The sequence below is a fragment of the Orcinus orca genome, chromosome 10 (genome assembly GCF_937001465.1).
Source record: "Orcinus orca chromosome 10, mOrcOrc1.1, whole genome shotgun sequence".
In the NCBI taxonomy this organism is placed as follows: domain Eukaryota; kingdom Metazoa; phylum Chordata; class Mammalia; order Artiodactyla; family Delphinidae; genus Orcinus; species Orcinus orca.
Window position 1 is genome coordinate 32,465,546 of NC_064568.1, and position 13,949 is coordinate 32,479,494.

Here is a 13,949-nt window from a genome sequence, read left to right on the forward strand (position 1 = left end):
CGCAGCCATAAATAAATAAATTAAAAAAAAAAAAAAAAAGCTGTATGATATAAACAAGGCTTAGCATTAAAAAAGTGCAGTTAAGGTATTTTATATTCCATAAGTGCCTGATTTGGACACTTTTACCTTAGGCTGATCGAGAATTTGAAGTTTTTCCCATACTATTTTATCACTTTCAGATTTTTTCCATGGATTATTCCATTTTTCAGACGCGTCTTTTTCTTTCTTCTTTAAAGCAACCTGTTCATCTGTAAATAATGTCCTTTTTAAAAAAATATACAAAAACTGTAAAAAAAAAAATGACGTAAACAAATCATGACCTTCTTAAAGAGTGCAGATTCCAACACAGATCAAAACTGTTTTTTAGGAAGGAGATTAACTCACAAGACAGAGAAGAATTTTAAGGATATGGAATAAAAGAAAATGTTTAATCAGAACCAAATTTAAGTATGGCATAAATGGATGTAAAAATGTTTGTTTTACTACAATTATAAATAAGGAGCAATTTTTTCAGAACATATTTTATATTATGCTAATTACTGTGAGGTTCTACTCTACAGTAATGTTCATTTAATTATTACTAAAAGGCTTAAAAGCTAGAACTCTGGAGTCAGAGAACCCTGGGGTCAAATTCAGGTTCAACCACTTCCCGGCTGTGTGACTGAAGGCAGAATGATGTTCATCCCTCTAAACCCCATTTTTTATTCTGTGAAATCAGAGCAATAATGATGTCTATTTTCAGTATAGGGCCTCACACAAAGTAAATATTTAATAAATGTCAGCCATTACTATTTGTAACTGCTGAAAAGGTACAAAAAATCATGTGTCCAAATTTGTACTGAACAAACATTTAAAGCTGCAATTATGATATAAAACACATCAGATCTCCAAACCTTCTGATACTGCTACCATACATTTAATTTCTTTATTATTCTATTACTTTGACTTCCAACATCAATTCATTCCCTATTTCTTCGCTTATCTTTTTCTAGATCACCTGTCCTGGAAGGGTTGTGACTAACTGGGAGGACTTTCCAGTTCAGTGGACAGTGAATCCCATCTTCATGCTTTTAGTACAACTATTCCCAAGTACAACTATTACCTCATGTATTTTCCAAACTCTGATACCTGGACCGTAAGTCTAGTCCAAGAAGTAACAGGAGTTTCTTAGTTATTATCTTACTTACCTTAAGACCCTACTTAACAGAAATTATAACTTTTTCTGTTATGATGTCTACAGACTGAAGAAAAGAAATAAGCTTATTTTTGTATGGGATATACTGATTGATATCATATTGATGATTCTTGATTAGAATGTTTTAATTTTTAAAATGAATTATTTTTAAATAAAACCATCTTTAACCCATAGAATTTCTGTAATGGAAAAATATTAAAATGGATTCTCAGGAAATGAGAAATGTTTAGGAATCTTTGAGCTCCAGAAGGGTACTGATGATACTAATGTTCATCTGTGGCTTTTGGTGCACACCACAGAGCAGAAAACAAAAAGGTATAACATAAGGGAATGTGAAATCACAAAGTTTCTTATGCCACTTGCAGAAAACTACTCTAGATGGTGAATGTTATAAAACAAGGTTTTTGATAATATCATACTGCAAGATGTACTTCATCCTCAATATACATTCCTTAAGCCAACAAAACTATAATAAAATGTGCAATAATTACCTACCAAGCTCTTTCCTCCACTGGGCTTTTTTTGCTTCCAACAAACCTCTATCACGTTCTCTTTCTCCCAGAGTACTGAATATGTCAGCTGGTTTCCATATATTCTCTCTAAGACAAGACACAAAAAATAACAGAAACCTTATCATATGTTTCTATACAACTTACTCCATAAATATTAAGTAATAAACTTTTAAATAGCTCTAGTCTTCAGAGTAAATATTTCACATACAAGTCAAGGAAAAGTAAAACCATATTCCCAAGATGACCCCACAACAATAGATGTGAGTTACATACGTGGCAATTTTCTGCTCATACTGATTAGATGTCACCTGATTTTCATTTAAAACAGACTTTTTTTCATCCTGAACAGATGAAATGGCCTCAGTTTTCTGCGGAAGTCCCATGATGTTCTCATCCTTTGGCTGATCAGGAATATTGTTTAAATTTAGACTATACTGACCTAGAAGGTAAAATACATGTTTTAAAATTAATACTAAAATTACATCTATTATAATACCTTATCTTGATACAGTTACGCAGTTTTAAAAAACACGGCTTTACACATCATCTAATTAATTACCTCTCACAGCAGTCCTTGCAGTGCGTATTACGATTCCCTTTTTGTCAAAAGAGGAAACTGAGCCTCAGAAGTTAAATGGCCCAGAGGTATGGCCACAGCCATACAAACTTTTGTTTCAAATAAGAAAACAAGCAACAACCAAAAAAACCTCCATTTACTCTTGCCAACAACACTTTTACAAATAATATAAATGATAATACAAATCACAACTTAAAGGAGAATAAATGCAAACAGCTTTATAAAAAACTCATTACCTTGCCCTCATTTTTCTCATTTAGCTGGGAAAGCAATCAGTGATGATCTTTTCCATGGACCACTGTCTCTATATCCCAGCTGTATCTATTCCAAATGTTTTACACAGGGCTCATATGCTTGGCTCAAAAATCCCTCAATGTGATAGTTCTCCCAATGGAGAGAAAGCATATCTAATATGCGGGTCATTATATGATTAGGCAAATTCTGCTTTTAACTTTGTTGATATCATCTCTCATTACGCCTAGTAAGTTTTTATTTTTTGTTCTTTGAACTAGAATTCTAGCCTTAAATATAAAAGTTAGCTCCCTGACTTTACAAAGAATAATCTATACCAAGAGAAGGCAAATGACTCCATTTTGAGCCCCTTGGGAGTGCTAAGGAGCTACCTAGTCCCCAGACCAGTTGTGGGGCCTCTTCCTGGTGACTGTTAATTTTATTTTTATTTATTTCACGGTTGCTTAACAAAATTTTAATAATATTTCTATTCATAGTCACAATTCCTTAGCTCAAAGCTAAAACTAGAAGGCTTTTAAAAACAATACAATACCCTGACTACTAAAATAGAAGGCATATAATACGCCACTACTTCCAAGTCAGTGTTTTACGCTGGTTAAAAAGATAGTGCTGCCAATTCTTAGCAAGGATTGAAAGTCAGGAAGAGCAAAAGCCGGGGCCAGGAAAATAATCCTTTTCAGCAACTCATGTCAAATCTTCATAGCAAAATTCCCTCATTTTTCATTAGAAATACAATAGCAATTTTTTTAGAACATTTTACATAATTAGTTTTCATGTAAGTAAAGCCTCCTACCTTCCAAAATTAGTACAATAGCTTTCTGAACTAAAATCTAGAATCCACAGAAACTAGGTTTCTTAAGGCCATGGTACATGAGAATAATATTCTGAGCATTAACCTTAAAACATGGCATATTTTAACTACAAAAGTAATTCTGCCTATGAGAATGTTTTCTAAACGAATATTTATTTTAAAACATTGTTACATTAAACTAGAATTTAAGAGGCACAGTTATGTAAAATCCAATAAAACTCAAATTCTAAAACTTATATATTGATAAACTTAATATTAAAACTTCAGAAAAATCTTACTTGTTTCCTCCTTCTTTCCATTCTCAGTCAGGGAAACTGATTTATTTCCTTGGTTTACAGTCATCAAAATCTGTTGTAGTTGGCCTTGTGTTAGACACACCAAACTGCTCTTCACATTTTCAGCTGTGATGTGCTTTTTGCAAGGCTTCTGTTTAGCTACTACAAATGCATTTATGCTGTTTCTAGTCTTCTGTATATTAGGGGTTGCAGGTGAAATTTCTTTCTGGATATGAAGATGGTCTTTATCTGCATACTGCTTGCATAAATCCTTAGTGGGTGAAAAAGTCATACTATTTTTTTCACTTTTTGCCAATGAAGTTTCTGAACCAATTCTCTTCTTTTGCGAAAGTTTTTCACTCCTGACACAAGTATTTTGTGATTTCAGAATGTATCCAGTTTGTTTATTTCTTAAAGGACATTTTGCAATCTTGGTCTTATTTCCCATCTGCTAAAACACCAGAAATTTATTCTTTACAAGAGCCCACGAAAAATCAACAATTATCTTTATATAGTCAGTGATAAGTCAGGCTTCGAAACTTTTTTTTCTCATTTTGCTAGTTAGATAATATATCCATAAGAAACTAACACTCAACCTTCGCAAATCTCCACTTGAAAGCTTCATTAACAACTGGAAATTATTATTTTATTTCAGGATAACGAAGATTACATAACAACTTTTATTCTAGGTGTTTACAGTCCATTCTGCTTCAGCTTTGAATCTCATGTCATGATTCTAACACCCACACTATCTTTCTTTACAGGCATTTATACACCGGTAGGTTACTAGCCCTTATTCCTTGAATAACTTAGCTTGTGGGTCACCATCCCTCACTCTAACCTAACTCCTGTCTTAATTATTGGTGCTTTCATGTTCTTTCAATACCCTGGCCTCATTTCCTTGACCTCTGTTCCTATACTCTTGTCTTCCATGCTACCTCAGTTACTCATTGCCACAGTGATATCTTATACTGACCTTGTAACAACCCATAACTGTAATAATCTCAATTTCAATAAGAACCTCCAGTCATAGGCCTTAGCAGTAGTCACATGGCTCATTCACTCACCATGTTCAAATCTTGGCTCAACATCACTGGCTCAGTGAGGTCTTCTCTGAACACCCTATTAAAAATTGCAGGCTTCCTGCTCTAACTTCACTCCCACCTCCCTAGCACTCCCCACTTTCCCAAGGCTACCATGCCCCTGAAATGACCATGCCCCTTCCCTTTCTCTCATGTTTCTCTATAGCACTTTTGTCCTGTAATATTCTATATTTATTTTGATTATTTTCTGCCCATTCCACCTTTTTAAAAATTTATTATTTTTGGCTGCATCGGGTCTTCATTGCTGTGCACGAGCTCTCTCTAGTTGTGGCAAGCGGGGATACTCTTCTTTGAGGTGCGTGGGCTTCTCATTGCAGTGGCTTCTCTCGTTGCGGAGCGTGGGCTTCTCATTGCAGTGGCTTCTCTCGTTGCGGAGCATGGGCTCTAGGCGTGCGGGCTTCAGTAGTTGTGGCTCGTGGGCTCTAGAGCACAGGCTCAGTAGTTGTGACACACGGGCTTAGTTGCTCCGCAGCATGTGGGCTCTTCCAAGACCAGGGATGGATCCCGTGTCCCCTGCACTGGCAGGCAGATTCTTAATCACTGCGCTACCAGGGAAGTTCCCACCTTTTTCTAACGTAAACACTACAGGGAAGAGATTTTTTTTTTAATTAATTTATTTTATTTATTTTTAGCTGCATTGGGTCTTCATTGCTGCCCGCGGCTTTGTCTAGTTGCAGCAAGCGGGGGCTACTCTTTGTTGCAGTGCGCGGACTTCTCATTGCCGTGGCTTCTCTTGTTGTGGAGCACGGGCTCTAGGCGCGCGGGCTTCAGTAATCGTGGCACACAGGCTTAGTTGCTCCGCGGCATGTGGGATCTCCCCGGACCAGGGCCCGAACCCGTGTCCCCTGCATTAGCAGGCAGATTCTTAACCACTGTGCCACCAGGGAAGCCCAGGGCAGAGATTTTTGTTTGCTTTGTCTACTGCTGTGTCCCCAGTATCTGAACAGTCAGTGGAACAGGGTAGGTTTCAGTAAATTTTTGTTGAATTACTATCTTCAACCATACCATTTTAAAGACTGGATTCTTTATCTCTCTCCCACAAATTAGCTCCCCTTTCCAAAATATCTCATTTCTGTAGCACTGTTGTTCTAGTCTTTCAGACCAGCAACCATAGAGTCATCTTTGACTCTTTATCCTCCTTCACAGTCTTCTTTAGCTTACCAGCAAGTACTGGTCATTTCTTCCTTCCAAATATCTTTTTCTCCCCTTTTACATGACAATACACCTAAATTCAGGTTTTCATTACCACACTACTGATTACAGCTTATCTCAAATCTATCCAACTGTACATTTCTGCAAACCCATCTAACATAAAATAATTCAACAGTCATTCAATAAATACTAAGTGTTGCTTTTTAGGTGAGCAACACTATGGGAAAGACGTTGGAGGTATAAAATGAGTAAGACAAGATTCTTGTTATCAAGGAGTGGGGTAGATGCCACATGGCTTTCATCTGGCTTATCATATCCCAATGTCCTTGTCTTTCAAAAATGACATAATACACAACCACACTTTGACCAATGAATCAACCCCATTTTACCTTTCTTTTCAAAATGTACCTGTATTATCAGTAGTAAAAATCTCTTTCTTACCCTCTTCACCTCACCTATACCCTTTTATTCCAGGCTTTAGACTTTTGATAATACCAATACCACAATCTAAAATGCGCTTTTACCCTCCTATCTCTGTGGCTATTTTTATATAACTAACTCTAAATGAGAGGTGGCAAATTTAAATACGTAGTGTAAATTAGCCTGGGTGGGAACTAGGATAATTGAAGAGCACTTTTCTGTCTAAAGGAGGCAGCCACCCCTCAGAAGCAGCCTACATTGCCAAAGAGGAATCTGAGTCTACTTGCTAGATCATCCAGTATTTCAAGAGAACCAAGAATGCCATATTTTACCTTAAAAGTTCCATTTTTTTAGACACTCACAATTCATTCTAGTTTTTGAAAACCACTGTGTGGATTAGGCAAATTATCAGCAGACTACACGTAGGTTACAGAGCTAAGCTCCACCCCAGTCTCCAACGACTACAGCTATTACTAATCCTACCCTTCTTTGACTCATACTGACATTTTTGGGATCATTAACAGCTGAGTATTTCAGTTCTCTAATCAGTTTCTCACTCAAACTGCTAAGAAGTGTAGTGTATTCCCTAAACGCATCTTAAAAGTCTCTCAATTTTGTCCCCTTCTTTCCATTCTGCTAGCCACCATGCTTCAGGGTCTCATAAGACTCTCCCTGGACTAATATAATTGTCCCTTAAGTAGTGTCCATGTTATGATAATCTGTCCTTCACAGAATTGCCTGAAGCCCGTTCCTACAACACAAATCATATCTAGTCTACTTTTCAAAAATTCTTTAATGCTCCCTACATGCAAATCAAATAAGTTCAAACCCTCTGTGTATACATTTAAACTCCTTGTGATTGTAACCACCCTCCCTAAGTTTTATGTTCTACACTCCCCGCTGATATACACACTATCCCCCAAATGCAAATTGTTTTGTACCTTGGTATTTTTGCCCACTATTTTCTCTGAGTTTAGAATATACCACCCTACTTCTTTCACTATGAAAATCTCCTTCACCTGTTAAGTTCTAATTAAAGTGTCACCTCATTTATGAAGCATTCCCTGTCTCCCTTAACCACAAAGACCTGCTTTCCACAGTTTTCTTCTTTTTATAACCCTAGTATGGCACACATTTTATTGTACTTGTATTATATAGTTATTTACCTGACTGACACCCCTGCTTCTAGGAAACATGGACTAGGTTTTACTCCATTTTTCTCTCAGTCACAGAACAAATAAAGCCAAGAATGGAGCTGTACACACATATGGAGTTTTACAGCTGCAGTAAATCCTTGTTAAACTGAAACCTATTAATTGGAGCTCCAATTTAACTAGAACTATTTTGCCACATTCCACTTAAATCAGAAGTAACATACAGAAAAAGTCATCTAAAAATTATGTAATAAAAAAGGGGGGTAGCAATGTCTGGCATGAGATCAATATACATGCAGCTCAATCCTGAATACATTTGTAGCTTAATGCCAGAGAAGAGCAATGAGTGGAGGCAGCAAAAAAATCCATGAACTACCAAATAAATATTCAATTATGTTCAGCTTAATTAATAGGAAAAAGCAATCTCTAGCCCAAATCATCTCCCAAGTGTTTACCGGATTAGATGAATTTTAATACATCAAATAGGTCTTCACATCATAAACATTTTTAGGTAGCATGCTGCTCTCTTACCTAGTTTTGACTGTACCAGTACTTTTCCTAATATTAAAAAAATATATAAAGACAGCGTCCAACGCATTTAACGCTGGCCAACTTCACAATTTATATGGGGCCAGGATCCCAACGCCAGAAAGAATCAGAGAAGATTAACATTTTAAAATATAAAATGTGCTACCTAGCACTAATATTGTATACATCTTTTAGTGTGTTACTATTGACTCTCACACATAGAAATACCTGCGAAAATTTTAAGATGTTTTATATTTCAACTAATTGTGAGATAATTTTGAGGTCAGAATGTATAAATTACCCATGACACTGAATCATTAATATTTCTCTCATTTATCTTTCTATAAAAGCTTAAGAAATTAGACTGGTAACCATCTTTACTTCATATTTACTACCACAGATTAAAGAAAAGTACAGGAGAGATTTTGAAAGAATTAAAGTACTCTGACCACAGTTTGTTAAACTTCATGATGATGAGATAGAGTTCAGTGTTTAAAGAGCACACTATGTACACGACAGTAATTCAACCTGTGAGGAAGAGGAAAAACAGAAATGTAGGTAGTATAGTCACTTAGCTTACCCCAGTAGAAGAAAAGCACTATGATGAGTGAATTCATGAATAACTTACAGAAAAGAGAATTCAACATGTATCTACAGAACTGTGAGATTTTGGAAACTAAAAAACTGATTAAAACAAAAAAAGGAAGACAGCACTACTGTTTTTGGTTTTTGTCTTCTGTGAAGAGCAAAGAAAGAAATAAGCATCTCAGGAACCTCTGTAAATAAGGGAAGAGAAGCTCCTTGAAATAAAGTCAATATAAAAAGGAGATTTAGGTTGCATCAGTATTTTTTTCCAGCTTTACTGAGATTTAATTGACCATTAAAAATCATATATATTTAAGGTGTAAAATTTGATGATTTGATATATGTATACATTGTGAAATAATCACCACAATCAAGCTAATTAACATACCCATCACTTCACATAGTTACCATGCATCAGTATTTTGGAGTCTCAAAAGCAAGAGAAATAAACTCAAATAATCTGCTTTAAGACAATAAATAATTTAAGATCAATATCAGCAGAGACTTATTAGTTACTCTGGAAAGAAGAATCCTAGAATAAAAAAATCCCTAAACTGCTAAAAGAATTTTGTAATGATTCTACAAAAAGTCCAAGACTAGTAACTTTGTTTATTACAGGCATAAAAGGGGATCTCCAGATGTTCTAAGTTGGTTAAAAAGATAATGAAATATCTTCACAAATGTAGTGACCATAGCACATCCATTAAGGACACAACAGAAGAGGGAACGTGTGCGACAGAATTGAGGTCAGGTGAAGATAAAAAAAAACTATGTGTAATAGTTGATTTCTATCTAGGAGCATGAAAAGGAGCACTGTATTTGTTAATGTGACTCAAATAAGAACAGTTAGTTGCAATATTTTAATAGCACAGGGTTAGGAAAAAACTATACAATCTATATTCTGTGATTAAGGGAACACACAGGGTATGTATATACTGTGTATGTGTGTGTGTGTGCATATAATAATTTTTATAGGTAGCTTGTAGAATTACTCTGATCAGCATTACCCATTTATCAAGTAATTGATATCTTGGGTTCTCAAGCAACTTTTCCACCTTGATTAAACCAGGAAGAAACAGCAAAGCCATCAGGGGTTCAGAGTTGAAGAGAAAAGGGCCGCATCACCCAAAGCAGTCTCTAGTCAAGATATGGAAAGACAGACTTTAAGATACTGCAAAATAAAATGGGCTACAGTAAGTTATAGAGGGGGACAGTAGAAATTTCTGCTGCTTAATGGAAAAAGAAATGGGAAACAAGAAAAGTAGTGGTATCAAAATTTTGAAGCAGTAATGTATTTTGTAGAAAAAGGCTCTGTGGGCTCCTGATAAAGAAAAATAATTTAAAAGGAAAACTATTATTTAACTCAAGTGTAACCTCTTAGAGGAGGAAGCTAAATGCATGTAAGATTTTGTCAATCAAATACATCTTTTTGGTGTGGGAAAATGCAATTTGAGTATGAAAAAAAAAATTTTGCTTTAAAGTTTGACTATTTTTAAAGATGTCACGAGTTGCACTGACCAGTACAGTAGCCATTAAATTAAAAATCAAACAAGTGAATTAAAAATTCACTTCCTTAGTCACACTGGCCACATTCAAGTGCTTAATAACTACACATGGCTAGTGGCTGACTATCATATTGGACAGCACTGATTTTAGAACATTTCCATCACTGCAGAAAGTGTTACTGGACAGAACTGATCTAGAGAAGTGAGTTCTAGGAGGCTTTTTAAACTGAAAAATTATGAATCTATTTCTGTAAAAGGACCAGCCTGAAAGCAAGGGTATAATAACTTTTCACCATCATTCCAAACCCTGTGTAACAGTTTGACAGGAATTATTTTCAAACCACTGTAAAGTAAACTGCATTTTACATTTGAAAACAAGTCAGGTCAAAGTCATTTGGCTTACCTTTACAGAAATTTTTGATTTATGTTCTACAAGAGAAAAAAAAAATTACTAAACTATCAACCGAGAACATACTAAGGCAGTCACAAAAGAAAATTTTAATTAACATTATTTTAAGAAGATATTAAGTAAAAATATTAACCCTCAAAGCATTAACTTTAGGTCCTGCCTGAGTGTTCTTTTACAGTGTGGTTCAAGTATTTATATTTCATTTTTGTTTATTTTCCAAGGTAAAATTATAAACAGATCAGAGAAAAAGAAAATAATGTGAATGAAAAGAGTACCAAAGCATACTCTGCGCTTTAAAACTAAAAATGACTTTAAAACTATGGTCTTATTATAAATTTTCTCAAACAATACATTCTTTACATGCACAGAACATAACTGCATAAGTTTTACCTAGATTATTCATTAGGCAATAAGCATATGTGCTGTATACAAATATAATAAAGAAACATTACAAATGAAATATACTGGAACATTAAATTCCATGAATAAATACTGACAGTGGTAAGCAATGATGTAATGTGACTTTACTTGGCTAAAAATAAATTTGAGGAAGTTAGGGAAACCAGCTTTTTTCCAAAGTGTCATTTAAATATTCCACTACAAGCAAAAAATCTGTTAAACAGCTACACATTTTTCGTAGGAATTTAAAAGTTAGTATTTTCGATTTCTAGTAATATAGCATACCATATGGAGACAGTATTAGCTTGGTTTTTCCATCCAATAATTCAGTTTCAAGCTTTAAACCATCTCTGCAAAATAAAAGAAAGTTGTCATTTTTAAGAAGCAGCAACATTTTAAATAGACAGAAATGCTCAGTTGAACCTTGAAAGTAAATTTGTTCTCCTGAATTTATAAAGGAATCTTGTAAATATTAAAACGTTTTTAAAAAAAATTTCTATAGATGTTTATTTTTCTTTTAAAAATTGATGTATAGTTGAAACCATTCTTTTAATTTAAAACACTTTTCAATTCAACATAAAATCAAAAACTTCATGGAGAAAATTACTGAAACTTTCCAACAATTTCTCATCTTTAATCTGAAACTTCATTTGGTTACTGACAAGGAATAAATTAATCTGGTTATCGTAACATCATTTAGTTCTTCTAACTCTAGACTGGAAAAAATAATGCTGTTACAAAACTCCTCACCTATGTTAATGGAGCAAAACACATCTAGCTACCATTTATTAGCTTCATAATGGTCTCATGACTAACACATTCTATGGCCTGTTAGAGCAGTATTTGAAAATGAAGCTGTAAGACTGCCACCAGGGTTATTAACTGCTTGAGCATGGAGTTCTACTCTATTCTGAATATTTCAACTAATACATATTCACACTTAGTGACACTTTTGTAACTATCACAGCAATACATCTATAATAAACTTTGCCCGCTATACTTTATCTGTGCCTGTCAAACGCCAAGAGCACAAAGTAACAGTAGATACTACCAACGAAACTTGTACGTCTGTTAAGGTCCCAATAAAAATTCCACTGAAAACAAAAACAGCAGTACACAGTTATTTTATTGTTTTAGTGAGAGAGAGAGAATAGACGTACGTCAATACATATCAACAGGGACAAAAATGACGTCCAAGCGACAAAATTAAATCTCGCGGGCCAATAAAAGGGAACACGAAATTTGCGGTGATGCTAAGGTTGGGGAAATCAAACAATTTCAACTTACTCAAACGATTTCAACTTACTAAGATAAAAACACCATAAAGAATGGGTTTTAAGGGTTTCCCGGTAGCACGGTTACAAACAGTTCATGTTTATGTCGGTGAAACTTAAGCAAAAGAAAGACCTTGAATGAAACCGTCTATTCAGCACTACCGCGTTGCAAACACCTTCAGGGGCAGACTGTCTTGTTTCTTATCCCTAGATTCTAGAACACAGAAACCATTTGCTAAACGAGGTGCACACGTGTAAGTTTGATGACTTTTCATCTTCTTGAAATATCAAACATCCCAGTGGTGATAAACCACGCAACAGTCCTTTTTATTTACTCAACCACTACTTAATGAGGGCCTATGAGGTGCCAGGCACCGGTGATACACGACTCCTCGAGAAGCCTCGGCTCCCAGCACGTACGTAGGCCGCTAAGCTCCTCTGGGCGCTCCCACACTCTGCAAAGAACCCCCACACAGGGTCGCAAAGCACCAGGGCCTGGGCCAGGATTTCTCCCCAGGAAGCCGCTACGCTTTATCTCTCCACCTGCCCTCACCTTTTACCTCCTCTCACGCCTCTCCTCCCTCTCCCTCCTGAAGTAAATGAGGAGGCGGAAAGGAGGCACGGACGGTTTCGCGAGTTATTAACTGGAAAACGGAAGTCTGCGGAGGCTGTAAAGGCCGACCCAGCCCCTCGCCCCCTCAACCTCAGGAAGCCGGGCACTGCTGCTTGGGGCGCCGCAGGCCTGGAAGGCTCCCCGCGAAGGGCTCCAAGATCCAACCCAGCCTCACCCGCTCTCCACGGACTACCACCTTTCTCTCCACAGCTTACCCTAAGTTCATGGCGCAACCGGCCGCGCTCTCCACGAGCCGCTCAAACCCCTTGTATACGTCGGTCGCCGCCGCCGTTCAACAAGCGCCACGCCGATTGGACACAGTGTTGCCGGCGAGCTGGGAGAGCGGGCCAATCAGGGTTGAGCGTGCTGGCGCTTGCGCTCAGCGGGGCGGGGCTGTCGGGGAGACCCTGTTGGTTCGCCCCACCTGGTCCTGAATTTTGGAATGCTGGGGGTTCTTCGATCCTCGCAATTGTAGCCATTAGAGTTCACAGGGAGTTCTCAGAGAAGTGCCTCAGCTCAAGTGGAGGTGGCTGGTTAAGCAATTTGCCTGAGGTCTGTATCAAGCTACGTAACCCCAGAGCCAATGTTCCAATTTAGCGATACATGAATCTAACTCCTATCCATCCTTCAAGTCTCAATTTAAACGTCACTTCCTCCATGAAGCTCCTGTGGAATCCACTAGTGGGTAAATTAGGAACCCATTTTCTGGACTTCCCAGTCCCTGCCCTTTCAATCAGGGTACTAATACATTTCAGATCCTGTGTCAGAGTGAGCTTCAGAGGGGCAGAGTTGGTTTTTGACACCTATATACCCACAGCACCTGGAACTGAACAATACAGACAGTAAATATTTGTTAAACGAATAAACAGCAAAAGTTTTTAATGCCAACAAAAATCTTATTAAATTTGGCAATGATGTTTCATGATGAGGATGCCCGTAGATATAATGCAGTTACTAAAAGTTTACAAATTTTCATCTATTTACTCTCAAATGAATTTTACAAACTATAGCTGTAATAAATGAGGCACACTGAATTCTTACGGTACATTCAGTGAAAACTCAAAGTTATCTTTTTATTTATGTACCTGGCCTGTGGAAGATATATTTAAATAAACATTTGTTAATTTATTTGACTGAATAAATGAACAGGTACCAATGTATATTTGATCCTGTGTTGTTTTTTGT

General features: G+C 36.5%; 1 protein-coding gene across 10 annotated transcripts in view; it reads right to left on the minus strand.

Annotated features, from left to right (window-relative positions):
* Positions 1–13,086, minus strand: part of CCDC66 (coiled-coil domain containing 66) — a 54,839-nt gene extending 41,753 nt beyond the window's left edge. For 2 of the 10 annotated variants that reach the window (XM_049715285.1, XM_049715283.1), the window contains exons 1-7: positions 12,980–13,086; positions 11,163–11,227; positions 10,473–10,498; positions 3,626–4,073; positions 1,981–2,146; positions 1,687–1,794; positions 127–262 (exon numbers count right to left, since the gene is read on the minus strand). In XM_049715285.1, the coding sequence (XP_049571242.1) occupies positions 127–262; positions 1,687–1,794; positions 1,981–2,146; positions 3,626–4,073; positions 10,473–10,498; positions 11,163–11,227; positions 12,980–12,990 (960 nt within the window). In that variant the 5' untranslated portion in view covers positions 12,991–13,086. Of the gene's footprint in view, positions 1–126; positions 286–1,686; positions 1,795–1,980; positions 2,147–3,625; positions 4,074–8,428; positions 8,508–10,472; positions 10,499–11,162; positions 11,228–12,979 lie in introns of those variants that run through there. The other 8 variants (XM_033424630.2, XM_049715290.1, XM_004267932.3 and 5 more) reach the window with 7 other exon arrangements.
* Between the last annotated feature and the right edge of the window lie 863 nt (positions 13,087–13,949).